Below are 27,244 nucleotides of genomic sequence, written 5' to 3'. Positions count from 1 at the left end.
TAAAATGGGCAGATTAAATTTAATGCAGAGGATTGTGAAGTGATGCATTGTAAAGAAAAATTGAAGAGGTGCAATATGAATTAGGAATATTAATTTTAAGGTGGGTGCAGGGATAGAGAAGCCTGGGGGTTCACATTTATGAAGATGGCAGGACAAGTCGGTAAGGCAATTAAAAAGCATACAGGTTTTTTGGCTGAATAAAACGAGTCAGGGAGGACAAAAGCAAAAGATATGGGAAGTTCAGGAAACCTTCGATAACGAGGGATATTGTGAACCTCGTCAAAAGGAAAAGGAGACTTTTGTACAGTCTAGAAGGTTGGGGACAGTCGAAACCCTTGAGGACTACAAAGAAAGTAGGAAGATACTTAAGCGGGAAATTAGGAGGGCTAGGAGGGGTTATGTAAAGTCCTTGGCAAGTAGGATAAAGGTGAATCCCAAAGTTTTTTATTCACATGTAAAAAACAAGAGGGTGGCCAGGGAAAGGATTGGACCACTTTTGGACAGTGGCGGGAATCTATGTGTTGAGCCAGAGGAAATGAGCGAGGTACTAAATGGGTACTTTGCATCGGTGTTCACCAAAAAAGAGACATTGTGGAAGATAAATCTTGGGTAAGGTGTGTGGACAGTCTGGATCAAGTTAACATCGAAAAGGAGGAGGTATTGGGTCTTTTAAAAGATATTAAGGTGGATAAATCTCCTGGGCTGGATGGAATTTACCCCAGAATACTGAGGGAAGTAAGGGAGAAAATTGCCGGGGTCTTGACTGACATCTTTTATCCTCATTGGCTACAGGTGAGATCCCAGAGGACTGGAGAATAGCTAATGTTGTACCGCTGTTTAAGAAAGGTAGCAGGGATAATCCTGGAAACTATAGGCCGGTGAGCCTCATGTCCGTATTAGGTAAATTATTGGAGAGAATTCTCAGGGACAGGATTTATACCCATTTGGAAACAAATGGACTCATGAGCGATAGACAGCATGGTTTTGTGAAGGGGAAGCCGTGCCTCACTAACTTGCTTGAGTTTTTTGAGGAGGTGACAAAGATGATTATTTAGGAGAGGGCGGTTGATGTTGTTTACATGGACTTCAGTAAAGGCTTTGACAAGGAGCCTCATGGCAGACTGGTACAAAAGGTGAAGTCACGTGGGATCATGGATACAGATGGATACAGAACTGGTTCGGTCACAGAAGGCAAAGGGTAACAGTAGAAGGGTGTTTTTCTGAATGGAAGTTTGTGACTAGTGATGGTCCACAGGGATCTGTGTGGGGCCTCTGTTGTTTGTAGTGTACATAAACGATTTGGAGGAAAACGTAGATGGTCTGATTAGAAAGTTCGCGGATGACACCAAGGTTGGTGGAGTGGCAGATAGTGTTGAGGATTGTCAGAGGACACAGCAGGACACAGACAAGTTGGAGACTTGGGCAGAGAAATGTAAAAAGACAAAGGGTGGTGGTTGATGGGAAATGTTCAGACTGGAGTCCAGTTACTAGTGGTGTACCACAAGGATCTGTTTTGGGGCCACTGCTGTTTATCATTTTTATAAATGACCTGGAGGAGGGCGTAGAAGGATGGGTGAGTAAATTTGCAGATGACACTAAAGTCGGTGGAGTTGTGGACAGTGCGAAGGATGTTACAAGTTACAGAGGGACATAGATAAGCTGCAGCGCTGGGCTGAGAGGTGGCAAATGGAGTTTAATGCAGAAAAGTGTGAGGTGATTCATTTTGGAAGGAATAACAGGAAGACAGAGTACTGGGCTAATGGTAAGATTCTTGGTAGTGTGGATGAGCAGAGAGATCTCGGTGTCCACGTACATAGATCCCTGAAAGTTGCCACCCAGGTTGAGAGAGTTGTTAAGAAGGCGTACGGTGTGTTAGCTTTTATTGGTAGAGGGATTGAGTTTCGGAGCCATGAGGTCATGTTGCAGCTGTACAAAACTCTGGTGCGGCCGCATTTGGAGTATTGCGTGCAATTCTGGTCGCCGCATTTTGGAAGGATGTGGAAGCATTGGAAAGGGTGCAGAGGAGATTTACCAGAATGTTGCCTGGTATGGAGGGAAGATCTTATGAGGGAAGGCTGAGGGACTTGAGGCTGTTTTCGTTAGAGAGAAGAAGGTTAAGAGGTGACTTAATTGAGGCATACAAGATGATCAGAGGATTACATAGGGTGGACAGTGAGAGCCTTTTTCCTCGGATGGTGATGTCTAGCACGAGGGGACATAACTTTAAATTGAGGGGAGATAGATATAGGACAGATGTCAGAGGAAGGTTCTTTACACAGAGAGTAGTAAGGGCGTGGAATGCCCTGCCTGCAAACAGTAGTGGACCCGCCAACACTAAGGGCATTCAAATGGTCATTGGATAGACATATGGATGATAAGGGAATAGTGTAGATGGGCTTTAGAGTGGTTTCACAGGTCGGCGCAACATTGAGGGCCGAAGAGCCTGTACTGCGCTGTAATGTTCTATGTTCTATGTTCTAAATGAGAGGTAATGGGCAGGATTTTCTGATCCTGATGCTAAGTGTTGATATGCCCTCAGGAGCAGCGATTCTGACCCCTACAGGGGGCCAGCACAGCACTGGAGCGTCCCACGCCGCTTAGGCTGCCGATGGCAGCGGCAAATGGGCGCTGCGGGTCAAGATCGCGCATGTGCAGTGGCTCCCTTCTCCGCACCGGTCCCGATACAACATGGTGTAGGGCTACAGGGGCTGGCACGGAGCAAAAGAGGCCCCCAGCACGTGAGGCCGGCCCGCCGATCAGTAGGCCTCCGATCGCGGGCAGGCCACAACGGAGCCCCCCCCCCGACGTCGGAGCCCCCCCCCCCTCCCCCCACCAAGCCGCCCCGGATGCATGCACGCCGAGATCCAGCAGCGTAAGACCACACATGGACAGCGCCAGCGGGACTCAGATTTTTTTTGCGGCTGCTTGGCCTATCCCGGGCGGAGAATTCTCCGCTCTCCGGAGAATCGGCGGACAAGTGTCGGGCCGGCGTCGCGCGATTCGTGCCCAGCCTGCCGATTCTCGAGCCCGGCGTGGGCTGAGAGAATCCCGCCCAATGTATTTTGGTCGGTCTAACATAGAGGGGAAATATACCGTAAATGGCAAAACTCTTAGGAATATAGAAAGTCAGAGAGATCTGGGAGTGTAGGTCCACAGATCTTTGAATGTGGCAACACAAGTGGACAAGGTAGTCAAGAAAGCATACAGAATGTATTGGAAGGGGCATTGAGTGCAAAAACTGGCAAGTCATGCTACAGTTGTACAGAACCTTTGTAAGGCCGCACTTGGAATATTGCGCACAATTCTGGTCGCCACACTACTAGAAGGATGTGGAGGCTTTGGAGAGGGTGCAGCGGAGGTTTACCAGGATGTTACCTGGTCAGGAGGGTGTTAGCTATGCGGAGAGGCTGAGAGACTCGGACTGTTTTCATTAGAAAGACAGAGGTTGAGGGGTGACCTGATAGGTGTCTGCAAGATTATGAGGGGCTTGGATAGAGTGAATGGGCAGGCACTCTTTCCCAGGGTGGAGAGGTCAGTCACCACGGGGCATAGGTTTAAGGTCCATGCGGCAAAGTTGAGAGGAGATGTGCGACGCAGGTTTTTTACGCAAAGGTTGGTGAGTCCCTGGAACGCGTTGCCAGGGAAGGTTGTGGAAGCAGATACATTAACGGTGGTCAAAAGGCATCTTGACAAACACATGGATGGGATGGATAAAGAGGGATATGGCACAAGGAAGTGCTGAGGGTTTTGGCAAAGGTTGGTATCATGACCGATATAGGTTTGGAGGGCCGAAGGGCCTGAGCCTGTGCGGTTTTGTTCTTTGTTATGTTAAACTTTGGTAAATCACTGTTCAGCCTCATCTACAATATTGTATTCAGTTCTCAGCATTACACTTTAAGAAGGCAAGGCTTTGCAGTAGCTATAGAGGAAATTTACTGAATGGATCCAGGAGAAGAGAAACTCGTATTTCTCATCTTAGAACACAGCAGGCACATAGGAGCAGCTATCAGCTATCCTGCCCTTGTTCCAACTTTTGATTCGATGACAGCTGATCTATACTTTAACTCCATCTATCCGAAATGGTTCAGTTACCCTCAAACTGTAGTTGCCTAACAAAAATCTATCAATTACAGATTTGATGTTTTCAATCGATTTAACTTCAATTGGCAGAGAGAGAATTCTAGATTTCTGCTAGTTAAGGTGAGATAAAATCAGATGCTTTATAGACAGATAAGAAAAAAAAGTTTCAATTTGCAAGAGGATTGATTACCAGAAGACAGAGATTTACTCGAAATGGCCAAAATTCAGGGGGAGGGAATTAGATTGTTTCTTTTTCATGAAGCAAATTGCTACAATCTGGGATGTACTACCTGATAGGGTGGTTGATGCAGATTGAATTAAGAGGGGAATTAGATATAGCAAAGAATCATAGCATATGTACAGTACAGAAGAATGCCAACTGGCCGATCATATCTGTGCTGGTTCCCCTAAAGAGCAACTCACGTACTGCCACTCCCTCAAAAGGAGAAATTTGAAGAGCTATGGGATAAGAACAGCTCTAAATGAGCCACTACAGGAGCAGTGATCTGATTGGATTTCTGTGCTGCATGACTGATATTGGTGAGATTATCCGGTCCCCTTGATGGTGCATCGTTCGCTGGTGGCAGAGTTCTCTTTTATCGCTGCTTGTCAATGGGATTTCCCATTGAAGCCATCCCACACCACGAGGAAACCCGTGGATGGGGGTATGCTGACAGCGGGAAACGAGAATCCCAAAGAACAGAGAATTGCAGCCATTGTTTACGCCAGAGATTCCACTAACGTTCTCCTGAAGCTATGACAAAGTTATAAACAATCCATAGACAAATATAAAGCCAACACATTTTTGTCAATAATCATATACCAGGAAGAGCTCCAGAGGTCAGAACCTGAGCACACATACACAACACAGAATAATGCAAAATATACTAACAATTATGGCTGAATGTCGGATATCAAGTGCTGGATTTTCTTCTACAGGATAAACATTCACATTCAGAAGTTTGCTTAGATCTTTATTTTTGATGCCTAGGTTATAAAGACCATCCATAATTCTTCCTTCCTGTTTAAGGATATCTAGGATGCTGGGGGAAAATAAACATAGATTAATGAGATTTACATGCAGAGAACATAACAAGCACAGGGGGCTGGTGCCAAAATCAGGTTTGGCGCAGGGGCAGAGAATTCAATTTCATGCCAAAATCGGGCCCACTGCCAGTCCGGCGATTCTCGGGGACCCAAGAATCGGCGTGTTCGTGGAGTACTGCGCACGGCTGGGGGGCCATTGCCAGAGGCCCGCCCAGCGATCTTCTGTTCCTGACCGGCTGAGTTCCCAACGGCATGGTTCTAACCACCTATCGCCAGTCGGGTTGCTCACGTGGTGGCTGCGGGCTCAGTCCGCGGCCGCCCTGGTGGGGGGCAAGGGGATCGGACAGCAGAGGGGGCCTTATAGGCAGTCGGGGGACAGAAAGGATCTTCGGGCGCGCGGCCGTCGGGGGTGTGTACATTTTTAATCTGCCTCCGTGGTCCGAGCCCGGCATGGCACTCGGTACGGCCGCTGGAGGCCGCCGCCGTGCGCATGCGCGGACTCAAAACCGGAAGTGCGGGGGCCTGTATCCGCAGCTGGGTCGCTGCTCGCCCCCTGCAGGTCAGTGGATTGGCTTCACTTTTTCCCAGCAATCTTCAGAGTGAAACGCCAATGTTTTTATGCCGGCGTGGGGACATAGTCCCATTTTGGGAGAATCCAGCCCATGAATTTTAGAAAATGCAGGTTAGATCTGGAGTTAAAGTTTGTAATAGTCTATTAAATAGGATTATATATTTATTAAGCCCCCAGAATATCATGTTTTAAAGAAATGTGAAATTATCTTCTAATTTTGCATTCAATCATTCAACTGATAATGATTTGCAGTTTTCAATCCCATTGGTTGCATAATCAAGAAAATAGAATACCAAAATACAATTTAAATTAGCTGACAGCTATCGTTCAGTGTTGGCACTCTTACCTTATTCTGGAGATTCTGAGTTGGAAACAACATTCCAAAGTTTTTTTGGAGTTCATGGGCAATTTATTGAAATGTATGGCCCCTTTAATTATTTTCATGCATCTGTACATGTGGTGTCATTAAAGGGGTCACTTGCACAAGGCCTTAGTAGAAATGTTTAGTTTCTATGCTGCCGTGTGAGTTGAAAATAATATTCCTCAAAACGCACTCTTGAATATGCAATCTAAGCAGACACTACAATGCAACAATGAAGGAGTGTTAGGTTTTGGAAGTGATGTTAAACCAGGGCTGTCTTCTCAGATAAATGTAAAAGATTCCACAGCACCATTTGAAATAGAATGGGGCATTTATCCTTTCATCCTGGCTAATATTTATCCCTCAACCGCCAGTTTTGTTTTATTCATTCATAGGTCATGGGCGTTTACTGCCCATCCCTAATTGAGGGAACACAGTTAAGAGTCAACCACTTTGCTGTGAGTCCGGAGTCACACGTAGGCCAGACCAGGTAAGAATGGCAGATTAAAAGCAAATTACTGCAAATGCTGGAATCTGAAACCAAAAGAAAAAATGCTGTAAAACTCAGCAGGTCTGGCAAGACCTGCAAAGAGAGAAATGAGCTGACGTTTTGAGTCCAGATGACTCTTTACTCGAAACGTTAGCTCTTTTCTCTCCTCACAGATGCTGCCAGACCTGCTGGGATTTTCCAGCATTCTATCTCTAAGAATGGCAGATTTCCTTCCTTAAAGGACATTGGTGAACCAGATAGGTTTCGACAATGTTTTCCAGATTTTTATTGAATTCAAATTTATCCATCTGCAGTAATGGGATTTGAATCTGGGTCCCCAGAGCATTATTCTGGGTCTCTGGTTTACTAGTCCAGTGGCAATAACCACTATGCCACTGCCTCCTTTCTTAAAATTTTCAGCTCTACTCTTGGTTTTTTCTCCGCAATTTCATTACTGTGTTAATTTTTGATGCTCTGGACCTGATATTATCAGACATTCCAACTCCATTTCCAAAGAAAATAAAGACTTGAATTCATATAGTAACTTTTACAGTCACAGAATGTTTGAAAGTTACGTGCAGCGATATCACTTGTAATGTTGGAAATATGGGGCGAAATTCTCCGGAAACGGCGCGATGTCCGCCGACTGGCGCCCAAAACGGCGCCAATCAGACGGGCATCGCGCCGCTCCAAAGGTGCAGAATGCTCCGCATCTTTGGGGGCCGAGCCCCAACATTGAGGGGCTAGGCCGACGCCGGAGGAATTTCCGCCCCGCCAGCTGGCGGAAACAGCCTTTGGTGCCCCGCCAGCTGGCGCGGAAATGACATCTCGGGGCGGCGCATGCGCGGGAGCGTCAGCGGCCGCTGACAGTTTCCCGCGCATGCGCAGCGGAGGGAGTCTCTTCCGCCTCCGCCATGGTGGAGACCGTGGCGGAGGCGGAAGGGAAAGAGTGCCCCCACGGCACAGGCCCGCCCGCGGATCGGTGGGCCCCGATCGCGGGCTAGGCCACCGTGGGGGCACCCCCGGGTCAGATCGCCCCGGACCCCGGAGCCCGCCCACGCCGCCTTGTCCCGCCGGTAAGGTATGTGATTTAATTTACGCCGGCGGGACAGGCAATTTATCGGCAGGACTTCGGCCCATCCGGGCTGGAGAATCGAGCGGGGGGGCCCGCCAACCGGCGCGGCGCGATTCCCGCCCCCGCCGAATCTCTGGTGCCGGAGACTACGGCAACCGGCGGGGGCGGGATTCACGCCAGTCCCCGGCGACTCTCCGACCCGGCGGGAGGGTCGGAGAATGTCGCCCCTGATCACCAATTTGTGCTCAAGCTTCCACAAATAACAATGTGATAATGATCATAGGATTTTTCTGTGCTAGGTATCGGCCAGGCACCACACAACTCCACTACTCTTCTTTGAAGGTGTTGGGGGGGCAACTGGGGTGGGCAATCGTTCAAGGCGTCATGCTAACCCTTGGATCCCAGGCCCATGCCAGGGGCAACCCCTGTCCCTGCCCGCCTGCCCAACCGATCACCCATAGCCCACGTAGATTGATGAGGCCTCTGGTTGCGCGGCTGAAGGCTATCATTAATAGGGAACTGGCTATTGTGGTTAAGTGAGCACTTGACACATGCCAAGTGGTTTCCCGTGAGTAGGTGGCCATGTTGCATGTGGGAGTCATTGCCCAGCATTCCAATCAAACCTTGATGCCTGGACATTGTGTGGGGGTCAGCACAACGCACGTAGCAGCCAACCTCTGAACACCCAGGGGATGGGGCACAGCTCCCAGGGCATGACCAAGGCCGGAGGGTCGGTTGGTGCCATAAGGGAGGAGGGGTTACCTGGAGAGACAGGCAAAGGGTCCGGGGGTCAGTCCACATCGCGGATGAAAGTGGCAGAGGCATCATAATGTTTGCGCAAATAGTTGTTTAATGTGCTGTACAACACCCCATTCCTGATGGTGCCCCCCCCCCCCCAAGCCCCCCAGCGCCCTACCCCACCCCCTCCCCACTCCCTCCCCCTATCCTGTTGCTCTCAGTGATGCTCAACGTGCTTAGCCCTCCTACATCTAACACTACATCTTGGTTTTTCCCCAGGATGCACATCTAAGGTGGGGGCAGCCCAGCTGCTTACCTCATCCCATGGCCTTGGATGCCCGTGGTGGGCGTCCTCTGGGGCCGGAGGGGCCAGCTCACTTGTCGGCGGGACATACACAGCCATGCTGTCCTGTCCCCTGTGCTGACCCAAAGACACGGCCTCATCAGAGGGGTGGAACTCAGGAGTGGTGGTGGCCACCTTCGCTGCCCCATGGGCTGGGCCTGGGTTGGCACTCAGCCCTCCCTCCTCCCGGTTACTTACCATCATGGGTTCGCGTTGGAATGGAGGGGCAGCTGATTCGAGCCTGATTCAGGGTAGTGGGTGCCTGGAACTCGCTACCGGAGGAGGTGGTGGAAGCAGGGACGATAGTGACATTTAAGGGGCATCTTGACAAATACATGAATAGGACGGGAATAGAGGGATACGGCCCCGGAAGTGTAGAAGATTTTAGTTTAGACGGGCAGCATGGTCAGCGCAGGCTTCGAGGGGCAAAGGGCCTGTTCCTGTGCTGTACTTTTCTTTGTTCTTTGTTCTTTGATTGCCCCTGCATCATCTGGCTCTGCCAGCCCTGGCAGTTCCCCATGCCGAACCATTGTGTTGACGCCCTCGGCAATGCTCCTCAGTGACTGGGACACACCCCCCAGTGACCGGGGCATGCTCTGCAGTGCCTCAGCCATGCCACCTGCGGCTGGGACATGCTCTGCAGCACATCGGCCATTCCCATCTGAGAGCGGGACATGTCCCGCAGAACCCCATCAAGGTCGGCCTGGTACTGGGTGACATTCCCAGGTGCAGCAGACAAACTGTTGCGACCCTCAGCCATGGCCGTCACTGATTGAATTATGCCTTGGTCACCTTCACTCATGGTGCCGACATCGTACACCAGGCTCACCACTGCGGTCACCACCCTGGCAGACTTGGCCTCGGTGTCACTCATTGCCAGTGCCATCTCCTGCGCTCATAGCCTCTGGGACTCCTCCTGATGGCTGACCACTAACATCTCCCACCGAGGTGTGTGTATCTGCACTGGTGGAGGGTGGGGATGACAGCTGTGACGCGACTATAACAATTGCATCCTCGGAGATCTCCTCCGAGATGTTCTCCTCAGTGTCAGGGGAGGGGGCCGTCCGGGATGGGCCTGCAGGAGAATGGACTTGTGGTCAGTGGGAGGGGTGGGTCAGTCAGTAAGGCAATCACTACTCACGTTTGACAGGCCCACCAGTGGGGCCCAGTGGTTCCTCACCTCTGCGGATTCCGCCAGCATCTGCGTGGGTGACCGCCCTGTCCTCGGCCATAGGGGACACGTCCAGGGCCTGCTCCCCAAAGGAGGTGAGGATTCTGAATTCCGGCATCCCATCACCAGTCTGGGCCCTCTCCCGCCAATTAAGGGAGAACTTTTCCTGAGGGGACACAGAGAGGGTGTCGGTAGCCACATGCATGGTCCACAGTTGTGGGGAGGGGGGTGTCAAGGGAGGGTTTGGGTGGGTGAGGGTTGGAGAGGTGGGTGGAGGGAGTGCTGAAGGGGGATTGAGGGAGGGTTGGGGGTCACCTGGGAGGATGCTCCCTTGGGGGGTTGGGGGTGGAACGTTGGTGTCTACTCACCTTGGCTGCACCATGTAGGTCGTTGACCTTCTTCCGACACTGGAGGCCATTCCTCCTGGTCACACAGCCCGAGCTGGCTGCTGCCGCCACCTCGTCCCAGGCAGCACTGGCTGCCTTGTGGCTCACCCTCCGGACCCCCGGGGGAACAGGACATCCCTCCTGGCCTCCACCGCAACCAGGGGCCTCCCCAGGTCAGCGTCCCTAAATCTTGGGGCCAGTCTCCTTGTTGCCATTGTTGCGAGCTGGCTAGGGTTGGCTGAGCAAGTGGAAATAAGTGCTGTTCGACATTGTTAGCGGGGGGCTGGCGTGCCTGGTCCCGGCGAAACAGCAGGCGAGCCAGCATTCAGGATGGGAAGCCCGTGAGGCCTCCTTAAGTGGACCAATTAATGTTGAATAGTGTTGCCAGCCTCGCCGGGCTGAGCGCCGGGGAAATTCCCGCTCGCTGCGGCATTTGAAAATTTCTCCGGAGAACTGCGCCTTGTATCTCCTCTTGACAACTTACTTTCCGACCAACCTTGGCATCATCAGCAAATTTAGCTGTAATAAATTTGTTCCCTTCATCAAATCATTGCTGTAGGTTGTAAAGACTGTAAGCTTCGGCACAAATTCCTGTCCCTGTGGCACTCCATTATTTACATCTGTGTGGTCTCAGATTAATGTCTCGTCTGAAGGATAACACCTGAGTGCTGTACCGGAGTGTCAGCCTTGATTTTTGTGTTCAAATGCTGGAGTGGGTCGGGAACCCAAAGCCTTCTGAATCAGAAGCAGCTGCTGAGATAGTAGATGTATTGGTTTTAACTTTACAAAATTCCCTGTATTTTGGAAAGATCCCATTAAGATTGGAAAATATGAACATGACTCCTCTATTCTGTGGGCAGCATCGTAGCACAGTTGTTAGCACAGTTGCTTCATAGCTCCAGGGTCCCAGGTTCAATTCCCAGCTTGGGTTCGCTATTTGTGAGAGTCTGCACGTTCTCCCCGTGTCTGCATAGGTTTCCTCCGGGTCCAAAGATGTGCAGGTTAGGTGGATTGACCATGCTAAATTGCCCTTAGTGTCCAAAAAGGCTAGATGGGGTTACGGGGATAGGGTGGAGGTGTGGGCTTAGGTAGGGTTATCTTTCCATGGGCCGGTGCAGACTCGATGGGCCGAATGGCCTCCTTCTGCAGTGTAAAATCTATGATCTATGAAAATTCTATGATTCAAGATAGGCAGGGAAACAGAAAGCAGAAGGTGTAAGTGGTTCAATTTCTAAGTTGCCAAAATGTAACGTGTTTAGTGCCACGGGAATCAGTGTTGGAGTCTCAACTATGTATGAACAAAGAAGCAAAGAAAAGTACAGCACAGGAACAGGCCCTTCGGCCCTCCACATCTGTGCCGAGCATACTGCCCGTCTAAACTAAAATCTTCTACACTTCTTACAAAGACCCTGGTAATAGAGGGTCTGTATCCCTCTATTACCATCCTATTCATGTATTTGTCAAGATGCCCCTTAAACGTCACTATCGTCCCTGCTTCCACCACCTCCTCCGGCAGCGAGTTCCAGGCACCCACTGCCCTCTGTGTAAAAGTCTTACCTCGTACATCTCCTCGAAACCTTGGCCCTCGCACCTTAAACCTAAGCCCCCTAGTAATTGACCCCTCTACCCTGGGAAAAAGTCTCTGACTATCCACTCTGTCTATGCCCCTCATAATTTTGTAGACCACTATCAGGTCGCCCCTCAACCTCCTTCGTTCCAGTGAGAACCAAACCGAGTTTATTCAATCGCTCCTCATAGCTAATGCCCTCCATACCAGGCAACATTCTGGTAAATCTCTTCTGCACCCTCTCTAAAGCCTCCACATCCTTCTGGTAGTGTATTGACCAGAATTGAACACTATACTCCAAGTGTGGCCTAACTACAGCTGCAACATGACTTGCCAATTTTTATACTCAATGCCCCGGCCAATGAAGGCAAGCATGCCGTATGCCTTCTTGACTACCTTCTCCACCTGTATTGCCCCTTTCAGTGACCTGTGGACCTGTACACCAAGATCACTCTGACTGTCAATACTCTTGAGGGTTCTACCATTCACTGTATATTCCCTACCTGTATTAGACCTTCCAAAATGCATTACCTCACATTTGTCCGGATTAAACTCCATCTGCCATCTCGTCGCATAAGTCTCCAAACGATCTAAATCCTGGTGTATCCTCTGACAGTCCTCATCGCTATCCGCAATTCCACCAACCTTTGTGTGGTCCGCAAACTTACTAATCAGACCAGTTACATTTTCCTCCAAATCATTTATATATACTACGAACAGCAAAGGTCCCAGCACTAATCCCTGCGGAACACCACTAGTCACAGCCCTCCAATCAGGAAAGCACTCTTCCATTGCTACTCTCTGCCTTCTATGACCCAGCCAGTTCTGTATCCAACTTGCCAGCTCACCTCTGATCACGTGTGACTTCACCTTTTGTACCAGATGCCATGAGGGACCTTGTCAAAGGCCTTACTGAAGTCCATATAGACAACATCCACTGCCCTACCTGCATCAATCATCTTTGTGACCTCCTTGAAAAACTCTATCAAGTCAGTGAGTCACAACCTCCCTCACAAAACCGTGCTGCCTCTCGCTAATACGACCACTTGCTTCCAAATGGGAGAAGATCCTGTCTCGAAGAATTCTCTCCAGTAATTTCCCTACCACTGACGTAAGGCTCACTGGCCTGTAGTTCCCGGGATTATCCTAGCCAGCCTTCTTAAACAGAGGAACAACATTGGCTATTCTCCAGTCCTCCGGGACATCACCAGAAGACAGTGATGGTCCAAAGATTTCTGTCAAGACCTCAGCAATTTTCTCTCTTGCCTCCTTCAGTATTCTGGGGTAGATCCCTTCAGGCCCTGGGGACTTATCCACCTTAATATTTTTCAAGACGCCCAACACCTCGTCTTTTTGGGTCTCAATGTGACCCAGGCTATCTACACACCCTTCTCCAGACTCAACATCCACCAATTCCTTCTCTTTGGTGAATACTGATGCAAACTATTCATTTAGTACCTCACCCATTTCCTTTGGCTCCACACATAGATTCCCTCCCCTGTCCTTCAGTGGGCCAACCCTTTCCCTGGCCACCATCTTGCTTTTTATGTATGTGTAAAAAGCCTTGGGATTTTCCTTAATCATATTTTCCAATGACTTTTCGTGACCCCTTTTTGCCCTCCTGACTCCTTGCTTAAGTTCCTTCCTACTTTCCTTATATTCCACACAGGCTTTGTCTGTTCCCAGCCTTCTAGCCCTGACAAATGCCTCCTTTTTCTTTTTGACGAGGCCGACAATATCTCTCATTATCCAAGGATCACGGAATTTGCCACATTTATCCTTCTTTCTTCCAGGAACATGCCGGTCCTGAATTCCTTTCAACTGACATTTGAAAGCCTCCCACATGTCAGATGTTGATTTACCCTCAAACATCCGCCCCCAATCTAGGTTCTTCAGTTCCCGCCTAATATTGTTATAAATAGCCTTCCCCCAATTTAGCACATTCATCCTCGGACCACTCTTATCCTTGTCCACCAGTACTTTAAAACGTACTGAATTGCGGCCACTGTTCTTCAAATGCTCTCGTACTGAAACTTCAACCACCTGGCCGGGCTCATTGCCCAATACCAGGTCCAGTACAGCCCCTTCCCTCGTTGGACTATCTACATATTGTTTTAAGAAGCCCTCCTGAATGCTCCTTCCAAACTCTGCCCCGTCAAAGCCCCTAGCACTAAGTGAGTCCCAGTCAATATTGGGGAAGTTGAAGTCTCTCATCACAACAACCCTGTTGCTTTTACTCCTTTCCAAAATCTGTCTACCTATCTGCTCCTCTATCTCCCGCTGGTTGTTGGGATGCCTGTAGTAAACCCCCAACATTGTGACTGCACCCGTCTTATTCCTGATCTCTACCTCGCTGCCTTCTGAGGTGTCCTCCTGCAGTACAGCTGTGATATTCTCCCAAACCAGTAGCACAACTCCTCCACTCCTTTTACATCCCCCTCTATCCCGCCTGAAACATCTAAATCCTGGCATGCTTATCTGCCAATCCTGTCCTTCGCTCAACCAGGTCTCTGTAATGGCAACAACATCATAGTTCAAGAACTAATCCAAGCTCTAAGTTCATCTGCCTTATCTGTTATACTTCTTGCATTAAAACATATGCACTTCAGGCCATCAGTCCCGCTGTTTTCTTTTTTAAAATAAATTAATAGTGCCCAATTAATTTTTCCAATTAAGGGGCAATTTAGCGTGGCCAATCCGCCTGGCCTGCACATCTTTGGGTCGTGGGGGCAAAACCCACGCAAACACGGGGAGAATGTGCAAACTCCACACGGACAGTGACCCAGAGCCGGGATCGAACCTGGGACCTCGGCGCTGTGAGGCAGCAGTTCTATCCACTGCGCCACTGTGCTGCTCCAGTCCCGCTGTTTTCAGCAACATCTTCCTGTCTGCTCTTCCTCAGAGCCATCATGGCCCTATTTCCTAGTTCTCCCTCAATTTCTTCACCTTCTGAACTATTGCTTGAGTACCCACCAGTACCCACCCCCCTGATATATTAGTTTAAAGGCTTCGATGACCGGATGAAATGCATGGGTGCTAAATTTACTGTCACACATAGATAGGTAGGAAAGTAAGTGAAGAAGACATAAGGGGCTGGATTCTCCATTTGTGCAGACTCCACACAGTCACTTGAGGCCGGAATTGAACCTGGGACCCTGGAGCTGTGAGGCAGCAGTGCTAACCAGTGCCATCATAAATGGAGAGATAATGCAGAATGCCAAGAGATCCTCGTATAACATAGAACATACAGTGCAGAAGGAGGCCATTCGGCCCATCGAGTCTGCACCAACCCACTTAAGCCCTCACTTCCAACCTATCCCCATAACCCAATAACCCCTCCTAACCTTTTTGGTCACTAAGGGCAATTTATCATGGCCAATCCGCCTAATCTGCATGTCTTTGGACTGTGGGAGGAAACCGGAGCACCCGGAGGAAACCCACGTATCGTACATGAATCACAAAAATGTAGTAAGCAGGTACAGCAAGTGATTTAATTTGTAGGACTGTGAGGTAGGATACTTCGCTCCAGGAGTGATTCTATGCATAAATAGGGTCATGGTATATTAAAACAAACTTTATTACCAACACAGGAATAAAATAGCTTTGATATCATACAAGAAAATACCTTACAATTATGTAGGATATGGTGGAGGAATGGACTAGTTTTTCCTGGAGGGAACAGTCTCTATGGAATGCTGACTATGAATAGATCAATAAATCAATACTATATCAACTTGTCTGTCTGACCCAGCTCAGGATTCTTTCCCAGTCCTGGTATCGGTTTAGCTTTGCGATTATGACCCTTGGTTGTTCCTAAGCCTTGACCTTTTGCCGGAGTGACCTTTGGGTTCTGTTTATTTCTGACGGCTTGGGGAAGCTGTCTCTCCCCACTAGGTAACCCAGTATTTGAGCCATATATTCCGTGGGGTTCCTGCCCTCAGTTCCCTCCGGTAGGCCCACCATGCGTTGGTTCTGGCGCCGCGATCAGTTCTCCTGATCCTTGACCTTTCCCCTTAGTGCCCCTTAGTGTCCAAAGATCTGCAGGTTAGATGTGGCTGAGGGGATAGGGTGGGGGAGTGGGCTTGGTTGGGTGCTCTTTTGGAGGGTCGAATGGCCTCCGTCTGCACTGTAGGGATTCTACGAAGTTGGCCATTTTAAATCCACACATTAATGGATAAGTAACTGACTATCATGCTGTAACGGTAAAGAGAAAAGATTGCAATGTCTGGTAAATATGGATAATATAAATATAACAGTATTGAAGGCCATTCGTACCCACCTGAATGGATTTTGAATGTCCAGATCAATATGTAGCCCATTTATAAACAAAGCTGAATCTCCAGGTTGAAGTCCCAAAGTTTCTGCAAAGTACTAAATAAACCATATGGACTTTTTAAAGAAATGATTACATTTGGTTAATATCGTAAATTAAATTTATCACATTCAGCTATTCGTGCTGTGACTTTTCTAATTCTCGAAATATCTAGTGAAACTCAATGCAACCTGACATCACTGACTGTTTAGTGAGCAGACACCTTAATAATTAGTTGGCACAACATGCAATTTCCAATTGTATAAACATCAAAACCAAACATACTGAGTTTGGTTTTGATTTACAACTTTTTCATTTCATTTCACTTTTAGAAAATATACATCATTCTGCATCATCATTTTGACTTAAAGTTTTAGCGAAAGCAGAGCAGCTTCCATTATTTACATAGAAATTTTCTTCAGATATCATTGGAACACTGTTAAACTAAATGGAATTCTCTTCTGGTATGAAATGAATCTTCGTATGAATACATTGATCTAGCATTGCTTTAGAGTAATGTTTTAAACCTATTCTTGAATGCAAGTACCTGAGTAGTGTCAGAAAAACTTTCATATTGGATTCACATTTGTGTTATACCAACGATTAACCTAATGTGCCACATTTCCTTGCAAATACTACATTTCCGATTTAAATTCCCAGGATTTAAAAGGTCCTCGATGTTGATTGGTGGGGATCATTCTGGAATGTTCCTCACTTTGTAAGACTGTGTGTTGGCTTTCAGTTTTTGTTTTGATTAAGCAGCTAGGCCAAAGCTCTGAATTCTCTCTCACCTGATGGATAAGAATGATCCCCACCAATCACCTATAGACAGGCGTTTCTGCGGACGCAAACGAGAATCCAGGTTGGTATGTTGCCTCCCTGGTGCAAGGGTCAAGGATGTCTCGGAGCGGCTGCAGGGCATTCTGGAGGGGGAGGGTGAACAGCCAGCTGTCGTGGTGCATATAGGCACCAACGATATAGGTAAAAAACGGGATGAGGTCCTACAAGCTGAATTTAGGGAGTTAGGAGTTAAACTAAAAAGTAGGACCTCAAAGGTAGTAATCTCAGGATTGCTACCAGTGCCACGTGATAGTCAGAGTAGGAATGACAGGATAGCTAGGATGAATACGTGGCTTGAGAGATGGTGCAAGAGGGAGGGTTTCAAATTCCTGGGACATTGGGACCGATTCTGGGGGAGGTGGGACCTGTACAAATCGGACGGTCTGCATCTGGGTGGGACCGGAACCAATGTTCTCGGGGGGGTGTTTGCTAGTGCAGTTGGGGAGGGTTTAAACTAATGTGCCAGGGGGATGGGAACCGATGTAGGAAGTCAGTGGGGACAGAAACAAAAGGCAGGAAGGGAGAGTGTGTAAAGCATGACCAGAGAAAGCAGGGCAGAGAGCAAGGAAGGTCTACATTAAACTGCATTTATTTCAATGCAAGGGGCCTGACGGGCAAAGCGGATGAACTCAGGGCATGGACGGGCACATGGGACTGGGATATTATAGCTATGACTGAAACATGGCTAAGGGAGGGGCAGGACTGGCAGCTCAATGTTCCGGGCTACAGATGCTATAGAAAGGATAGAACAGGAGGTAAGAGAGGAGGGGGAGTGGCGTTTTTGATTAGGGAGAACATCACGGCAGTACTTAGAGGGGATATATCCGAGGGTTCGCCCACTGAGTCTATATGGGTGGAACTGAAAAATAAGAAGGGAGAGATCACCTTGGTAGGACTGTACTACAGGCCCCCAAATAGTCAGCGGGAAATTGAGGAGCAAATATGTAAGGAGATTACAGATAGCTGCAAGAATAATAGGGTGGTAGTAGTAGGGGACTTTAACTTTCCCAACATTGACTGGGACAGCCATAGCATTAGGGGCTTGGATGGAGGGAAATTTGTTGAGTGTATTCAGGAGGAATTTCTCATTCAGTATGTGGATGGACCGACTAGAGAGGGGGCAAAACTTGACCTCGTCTTGGGAAATAAGGAAGGGCAAGTGATAGAAGTGCTAGTCAGGGATCACTTTGGGACAAGTGACCATAATTCCATTAGTTTTAAGATAGCTATGGAGAATGATAGGTCTGGCCCAAGAGTTAAAATTCTTAATTGGGGCAAGGCCAATTTTGATGGTATCAGACAGGAACTTGCAGAGGTAGATTGGGGGAGACTATTGGCAGACAAAGGGACGGCTGGTAAATGGGAGGCTTTTAAAAATGTGTTAACCAGGGTGCAGGGTAAGCACATTCCCTTTAGAGTGAAGGGCAAGGCTGGTAGAAGTAGGGAACCCTGGATGACTCGAGATATTGAGACTCTGGTCAAAAAGAAGAAGGAGGCATATGACGTACATAAGCAACTGGGATCAAGTAGATCCCTTGAAGAGTATAGAGATTGTCGAAATAGAGTTAAGAGGGAAATCAGGACGGCAAAAAGGGGACATGAAATTGCTTTGGCAAATAATGCAAGGGAGAATCCAAAGAGATTCTACAGATACATAAAGGGGAAAAGAGTAACTAGGGACAGAGTAGGGCCTCTTAAGGATCAACAAGGGCATCTATGTGCAGAGCCACAAGAGTTGGGTGAGATCCTGAATGAATATTTCTCATCGGTATTCACGGTGGAGAAAGGCATGGATGTTAGGAAACTAAGGGAAATAAATAGTGATGTCTTGAGAAGTGTGCATATTACAGAGGAGGAGGTGCTGGAAGTCTTAAAGCGCATCAAGGTAGATAAATCCCCGGGACCTGATGAAATGTATCCCAGGATGTTGTGGGAGGCTAGGGAGGAAATTGCGGGTCCCCTAACCGAGATATTTGAATCATCGGCAGCCACAGGTGAGGTGCCTGAAGATTGGAGAGTGGCGAATGTTGTGCCCTTGTTTAAGAAGGGCAGCAGGGAAAAGCCTGGGAACTACAGACCGGTGAGCCTAACGTCTGTAGTAGGTAAGTTGCCAGAAGGTATTCTGAGAGACAGGATCTACAAGCATTTAGAGAGGCAAGGACTGATTCGGGGCAGTCAGCATGGCTTTGTGCGTGGAAAATCATGTCTCACAAATTTGATTGAGTTTTTTGAGGGAGTGACCAAGAAGGTAGATGAGGGTAGTGCAGTAGACGTTGTCTACATGGACTTTAGCAAAGCCTTTGACAAGGTACCGCATGGTAGGTTGTTGCAGAAGGTTAAAGCTCACGGGATCCAGGGTGAGGTTGCCAATTGGATTCAAAATTGGCTGGACGACAGAAGGCAGAGGGTGGTTGTAGAGGGTTGTTTTTCAAACTGGAGGCCTGTGACCAGTGGTGTGCCTCAGGGATCGGTGCTGGGTCCACTGTTATTTGTGATTTATATTAATGATTTGGATGAGAATTTAGGAGGCATGGTTAGTAAGTTTGCAGATGACACCAAGATTGGTGGCATAGTGGATAGTGAAGAAGGTTATCTAGGATTGCAACGGGATCTTGATCAATTAGGCCAGTGGGCCGACGAATGGCAGATGGAGTTTAATTTAGATAAATGTGAGGTGATGCATTTTGGCAGATCGAATCAGGCCAGGACCTACTCAGTTAATGGTATGGCGTTGGGGAGAGTTATAGAACAAAGAGATCTAGGAGTACAGGTTCATAGCTCCTTGAAGGTGGAGTCGCAGGTGGACAGGGTGGTGAAGAAGGCATTCGGCATGCTTGGTTTCATTGGTCAGAACATTGAATATAGGAGTTGGGACGTCTTGTTGAAGTTGTACAAGACATTGGTACGGCCACACTTGGAATACTGTGTGCAGTTCTGGTCACCCTATTATAGAAAGGATATTATTAAACTAGAAAGAGTGCAGAAAAGATTTACTAGGATGTTGCCGGGACTTGATGGTTTGAGTTATAAGGAGAGGCTGGATAGACTGGGACTTTTTTCCCTGGAGCGTAGGAGGCTTAGGGGTGATCTTATAGAGGTCTATAAAATAATGAGGGGCATAGATAAGGTAGATAGTCAACATCTTTTCCCAAAGGTAGGGGAGTCTAAAACTAGAGGGCATAGGTTTAAGGTGAGAGGGGAGAGATTCAGAAGGGCCCAGAGGGGCAATTTCTTCACTCAGAGGGTAGTGAGTGTCTGGAATGGGCTGCCAGAGGTAGTAGTAGAAGCGGGTACAATTGTGTCTTTCAAAAAGCATTTAGATGGTTACATGGGTAAGATGGGTATAGAGGGTTATGGGCCAAGTGCGGGCAACTGGGACTAGCTTAATGGTAAAAAACTGGGCGGCATGGACTGGTTGGGCCGAAGGGCCTGTTTCCATGCTGTAAACTTCTATGATTCTATGATTCAATCAACATCGAGGACCTTTTAAATCCTGGGAATTTAAATCGGAAATGTAGTTTATGTTACAAATAAATTGTTTCTTGTGTTTCACTTACAAATCTGGTACCTGTATGTCATTGGAGCAGTCAAGGGTCAAGTATCTTCGAACTATATATGAATTATTGCTTAATTCACTTATGTTGGGACTCTGGGGCCTATGGGGCTAGAATTGACCACACACTAGCCTGGGGTGTCGTAACAATGGCTACATAACAGCGATCGGAATGCAATATGAGGGAATAAGGAAATAAATGAGACAAGATTAAACCAACCAAAAATATGTAGAACATAATGGAAGCACAGATTATGATCAAAAATTTTGAACACAATATTGCTTTCACAAGTCAAAATATGAGGTGCTGTTCCTTTAATGTTGCACTTTAGAACATTGTAGCAAGCCATGGAGAGAAATGCCAGAATGGAAACAAGATGGAGAATTAAAATTACAAGCGACCTCCCTTCAATCCCAAACTACTTCCTTCCCAAAATTCATAAACATGATTGCCCTTGGTGACCAATTCTTTCAACCTTTTCCAGTCCCACTGAATGCATTTCTTCTAACCTCAACTCTATTCTTCCTTTCTTGTTCAGTTTCCTCCTATTTACATCTGTATCTGTATCAATGCCTTACATTACTTTAGCAGTTTCTGGTTTCCTGGCCCTAACTGTTTACTCTCCCCCGTAGACACCTTCCACAACTCCACTCCCCATCAGAACGATGTGAGAGCTTGCTGCTTCCTCTTCGAACGGAGATCCAACCAGTCCCACTCAGCACCACCCTTTTCCATCTGGCTGAACTTGTTCTCATATTAAACAACCTTTCCTTCAATTTCACCACTTCCTCCAAATCAAAGTGTTGTTATTTACATGGATGCTGGCTATGGCTGTATTTTGGTCAGATATGTAGAACACGGGCAGCACGGTGGCGCAGTGGGTTAGCCCTGTTGCCTCACGGTGCCGAGGTCCCAGGTTTGATCGCGGGTCTGGGTCACTGTCTGTGTGGAGTTTGTACATTCTCCCCATGTTTGTGTGGGTTTCACCCCCACAACCCAAAGATGTGCAGGCTAGGTGGATTGGCCACACTAAATTGCCCCGTAATTGGAGAAAAAAAAATGAATTGGGTACTCTAAATTTTAAATAAAAAGATATGTAGTACACTTATTACTCCAGTCAAACTCAGACCCCTTCCCTTGTATCTCTTTCCAGTCCATTGCTGACTGTATCAGTGCTGCTTCCTGGTCCTGCCATATTCGTTTATGTCTGTCAAAAATCAGCTGACTGGTATACTACATGTCAGATCTTGTGCTGAGAGCTTAACTTATAAGTACTCGGTAATTAATTTTCTTACCCGGGCTTAAGTGATGTGAAAATAATAATGGTAACAAGATCAACAGATTTATCCAAAGTGCTAACATTTGAACAAACTTCTAAACAGGGCATTGTGCAGAATGATCATCTGGTTCTCAAGATGTTAAATAGAAATTGGACGCCAGAGTTCTAATTCATTCGGATTTCATAAACAGCCCCAAGCGATTAATTTAGAGATTTCAAAAGGATGTTTTAAATGGCCTCCAGGGTGCATTTATTTTGATTAAATTCATATTTCTCAGCTATTTAACGTATCTTATTTTCTAGTTAGCTTTAAATCAAACTTTAAAATATTTGAACAGTTCTTTATAGATTCATGGAGATGCTATACAGTTTCTTTGGCACAAACATTCCTACCTTTTGATTTGCCTCTATTTCATTTCGCATTTCCTGGTTTACAGTTACTCTTGTCAGTGATCTGTGGTAAAATTCAAATTAATAAAATTAGAATCAGAAATTATATGGCATTCATTTTTTCCAATGTGAAAATTTCCATTTTGTGTAGCAATGTCTTAAATTTTTATTTCACCTTTTTTGATAAATACACAACAATAAACAGAAAAGCAAAAAGGAACAACAATCCCTCCCTACAAATGCACCCCCCCCCCAACAACTGACAATGACCAGCTGTTTATGGTACAAAATGGACGGCTGTCATCTTTTATAGAACCCCTCATTTACACCCCTCATGGTGAATTTAACTTTCTCAAGGTGTAAAAACTCCATATGGTCCCTCAGCCACACCAAGGCACAAGGCAGATAAGCTGACAACCACCCCAACAGAACCCACCTGTCAGCAATCAGCGAGGTGAAGGATAAAACATCCGCCCCCTGCCTGCAGATCCAGCAGGTCCGACAACTCGAATATAGCCCTGAAGAGACTGGGCGCCACATCAATTTGTAGAATCACCGACATGGTGCTAAAGAATGGGACTCAAAACCTCACCAGCTCAGGACATGACCAGAACATATGTATGTACATGATTGGCCAGGCCCCTCCCAAACCGCTAACATTTGTTCTCCACTCTCATAAAAAGCCGATCCATCCTAGACCTCGTTAGATGCTCCTTGTGCACCACTTTTAACTATATATGCCCAAGTCTCGCGCAGGAAAATATGGCAGTCACCCGTCACAGCGCTTCACACCTGTAGCCACCTGGGATGGCCACTTCCAGAATACAAAATGGACGCTCGCAAAGAATGTAGGGAAATGTGGACAATATTAGACAACAAGCAGGCACAGAGCCTGGATGTATATTTGGGAAACAGCTCCCAGACGGAATTGAAACTATGGGTCGATTAGCATATGGCCCATCTCCGAGGAACAAAGGAATAACACTCAGGTAGCCGATACTGTTGCAGACATCCCGGCGCCAGTACCCCAACCGAAAAGCACAAACAAAGCAAGGCCAACGGCCACCTAAGACACGCCCAGCCATCAGGGCACTCACCCCTTTATTGGTCAAGATCGATAACACTGATCGAGAAGCTGCCCAATTAATTGGGATCATGTTTAAGGCCCGCCTAAAAGCGCGCGAAGCCCCTCCAAGTATAAGAAGGAACCCCCACGAGAGATTCTCTCTCTCAGACGTGGCTCTCAAAGCAGAGAGGCCCATTCACCAGCATCACCAGAAGCAAGTAAGTTCAAAGTCAACGCTCGCTACCAGACGGACGACCTTAGCTGTTATCCTCTTACCTCTTCGAACCCAACAGCCTCAGAGCCGAACAACGGCCATTTTTCCTCTAAGTGGGCACCCAAAGTTAAGTATAGGCGTTAGCGTTACAGATAGTTTTGTTTGTAGTACTGTTGTGCATGAGTAGATCTTACTGTGTGTGTAAATAAATAGTATTGACTTTGAACTAACTAACTGGTGTATTGGCTCTGTGATCGGTATTCGGGTTGAACCTTGTGGCGGTATCGAGAGATACCTGGCGCCTCTGAAAGTATAAACATAATTAGGATTGAGAAAGGCGACCATATTGGCCGCCATATGAAAATCGCTTATTGTCACAAGTAGGCTTCAATGAAGTTACTGTGAAAAGCCCCTAGTCGCCACATTCCGGCGTCTGTTCGCGGAGGCTGGTACGGGAATTGAACCGTGCTGCTGGCCTGCCTTGGTCTGCTTTAAAAGCCAGCGATTTAGCCCAGTGAGCTAAACCAGCCCCTAGATTTATAACCAGATAAATATAGCAACACACCACACCACAACCTCCACTCCACACCCAACTCTTCCCCCCACTTACCTTTAATCCCCTCCAGGGATGCAGCATCCTCCTCCAGGATCCTCTCATAAATTCCTGAAGTACACCCCTCCTCCATCCGCGCAAGTGACAGAACCCTCTCAGCAACGCGGGACATAACCAGAACATATGTATGTGTGTACGTGATTGGCCAGCAACGACGATGGCAGCACTACTGGAACGTTGGAAAAATCTTCCACGCAAAGTCACAAACCTGCACAAACCTAAAAGATTCTGATTGCAGGAGCCCAAACGTGTCCGACAACTCCTCCCAGCTCACACATCTCCCTTCCAAAAACAAATTCCTTATTCATTCCACTCCCTTGTCCTTCCAGCCACTAAACTTAGCATCTAATCTTGCCGGTTCAAACATATGGGACAGGATTCTCCATTTCTGAGACTAAGTGTTGATGCTGAATGCATGGACTTTCACAACAGCAAAACTGGCCCCGAACCTGGACCGATTCAGTGACTGTGGAGGGGCTAGCATCGGCGCCACATGGAACACAATTGATTCCAATGAAAAAGTGCGTGATTCGCCAAATCCATGAATGACATTTGGGAGGCTGACAAGCTGCAGCCACATATACACATCACAATCCCCACACACACTCATTCCAGCCAACAAGCTGGTACTGGATGTGCCGAAACACGCTCACACAGTTGATGGGTCGGCTTGGGCCAGAGGTTGGCCTCCTGGCCCGAGGGGATACCCATACGACCTGTGGCCCTAAGTTCACAGTGAGCTGTCAGTGGCGTGCGCAGCTGCATGTCTGCCTTTCTGGCTGTGGCAATGGTGCTCCAAGCCCATCCACCCCAACTCCACAGCCCACACCCTGGCCACCGCCCGCTACTTCCCCCAGAGCTGGCAGAAGCCCCCGGCCAACAGCACAACTGTCAGCAAACTATGGTGATTTTGGACATTTTCCATTCCCTCTCTCTCTCCCTCAGCAGCCACAATGCCAGTTTCATGATGTTTAAAATTACAAGTAAACCGCGCTGTCGAGAACTCGGCCCATCAGAGTCAGAGAATTGCGGAGGCCCCAGAGAATCCCGATCATACCGTTAATGACATGCAAACAGTATTTACTGTACGTGTGTTCTGGACCAGCATTGATGCCACTCTCAAGGTGTTAGAGAACTGCGATTTGGCGTCAAATCAGCATCTGCCGCGATTTTGCCGTTGGAACCTATTCCCCACCCAATCACAATTCGCGATTTTGGCGTCAGCCAATGGAGAATCCCGCCCATGGGAGAGGAGTCTCCATTTAAGAGACAAAGTGCTGACTCTCGGACAGAATTGGTGCTGTTCTATGACAGGAAACTTGCCGTCGTTCCCAGAGCAATTCCACAACCGTTAATGGACTAGCACCAGCGACACATGGAACATGCCTGGAATTCATCTGCCTTACCATGGCATGGGATAGTGGGAAATTTGGCCAGTTAGATAACAAACTGGCTAACCGAAAGAAGTCAGAGAGTGGTGGTGGATGGCAAATATTCAGCCTGGAGCCCAGTTACCAGTGGCGTACAGCAGGGTCTGGGTCCTCTGCTGTTTGTTATTTTCATTAATGACTTGGATGAGGGAGTTGAAGGGCGGGTCAGTAAATTTGCAGACGATACGAAGGTTGGTGGAGTTGTAGATAGTGAGGAGGGTTGTTGTCGGCTGCAAAGAGACATAGATAGGATGCAGAGCTGGGCTGAGAAGTGGCAGATGGAGTTTAACCCTGAAAAGTGTGAGGTTGTCCATTTTGGAAGGACAAATATGAATGCGGAATACAGGGTTAATGGTAGGGTTCTTGGCAATGTGGAGGAGCAGAGAGATCTTGGGTCTATGTTCATAGATCTTTGAAAGTTGCCATTCAAGTGGATAGAGCTGTGAAGAAGGCCTATGGTGTGCTAGCGTTCATTAGCAGAGGGATTGAATTTAAGAGCCGTGAGGTGATGATGCAGCTGTACAAAACCTTGGTAAGGCCACCTTTGGAGTACTGTGTGCAGTTCTGATCGCCTCATTTTAGGAAGGATGTGGAAGCTTTGGAACAGGTGCAAAGGAGATTTACCAGGATGTTGCCTGGAACGGAGAGTAGGTCTTACGAGGAAAGGTGGAGGGTGCAAGGCCTTTTCTCATTAGAACAGCGAAGGATGAGGGGCGACTTGATAGAGGTTTATAAGATGATCAGGGGAATAGATAGAGTAGACAGTCAGAGACTTTTTCCCCGGGTAGAACAAACCATTACAAGGGGACATAAATTTAAGGTGAATGGTGGAAGATATAGGGGTTGGTTCTTTACCCAGAGAGTAGTGGGGGCATGGAATGCAATACCTGTAGAAGTAGTTGAGTCGGAAACATTTGGGACCTTCAAGCGGCTATTGGATAGGTACATGGATTACAGTAGAATGATGGGATGTAGATTAATTTGTTGTTAATCTAGGACAAAAGTTCGGCACAACATCGTGGGCCGAAGGGCCTGTTCTGTGCTGTATTTTTGATGTTCCATGTTCCTACCTGCTATACTTCTGGCGTTGAAATAAATACACTTCAGATGGACTTCCGGTGGCGGTCATGGAATGAGCGGTTGCTTATTTGGTAGCTCCCACTCATGATGGACCTTTTGGACCTTTTTCTACGATTTATGGTGGATTTGATTGACAAAACAGGAGACTGGCGAGGTAGGGGAGAAGGTTTCCCCACCAGTGCATGGATTTGTGGACCAGAAATGGACTGAAAAGGAAAGAACGTTGGTCGAAGACGGGAGTGGAGTCGGTGGCATGGGAGAATATGGCAGAGGGTCAGGGACCGAAATTGCCGGCCCAGTGGTCAACGGAGCAGCTGGTGATCTTTCTCCAGGAGAAATTTGCTCAGCAAACAATGGAATACCTGGATCCGATTAAGACGGGGTTTGATTGTGTGGAGCAGAGACTGGAAACCCAGGGCCAGGCGATCCAGAAAGTGGAAGAGGCGGTGGAGATGATCAGCTAGCCGCGATGGCGGTAGAGACGGGGCTGATGAAGGACCACCAGAAGAGGCTGCAAGAAAATGTGGTGGATCTGGAGAACAAATCACGCAGGCAGAACCTGCGGGTCATTGGCCTGCCGGAGGGCAACGAGGGATCAGACGCAGGTGCATATGTGGCGCGTATGTTCGAGAAGCTG

General features: G+C 47.7%; 1 protein-coding gene across 2 annotated transcripts in view; it reads right to left on the bottom strand.

Moving 5' to 3' along the window:
* Positions 1-27,244, bottom strand: part of LOC140391602 (UDP-glucose:glycoprotein glucosyltransferase 2-like) — a 731,169-nt gene that overhangs the window by 335,163 nt on the left and 368,762 nt on the right. For both annotated transcript variants that reach the window (XM_072476257.1, XM_072476258.1), the window contains exons 11-13: positions 22,208-22,268; positions 16,109-16,200; positions 4,973-5,123 (exon numbers count right to left, since the gene is read on the bottom strand). In XM_072476257.1, coding sequence (XP_072332358.1) covers positions 4,973-5,123; positions 16,109-16,200; positions 22,208-22,268 — 304 coding nt within the window. The remainder of the gene's footprint in view (positions 1-4,972; positions 5,124-16,108; positions 16,201-22,207; positions 22,269-27,244) is intronic.

Source organism: Scyliorhinus torazame, chromosome 15 (genome assembly GCF_047496885.1).
Source record: "Scyliorhinus torazame isolate Kashiwa2021f chromosome 15, sScyTor2.1, whole genome shotgun sequence".
Classification (NCBI taxonomy): Eukaryota; Metazoa; Chordata; class Chondrichthyes; order Carcharhiniformes; family Scyliorhinidae; genus Scyliorhinus; species Scyliorhinus torazame.
The sequence above is the reverse complement of the archived record's forward strand: the minus strand, read 5'-3'. Positions and strand labels throughout refer to the sequence as shown.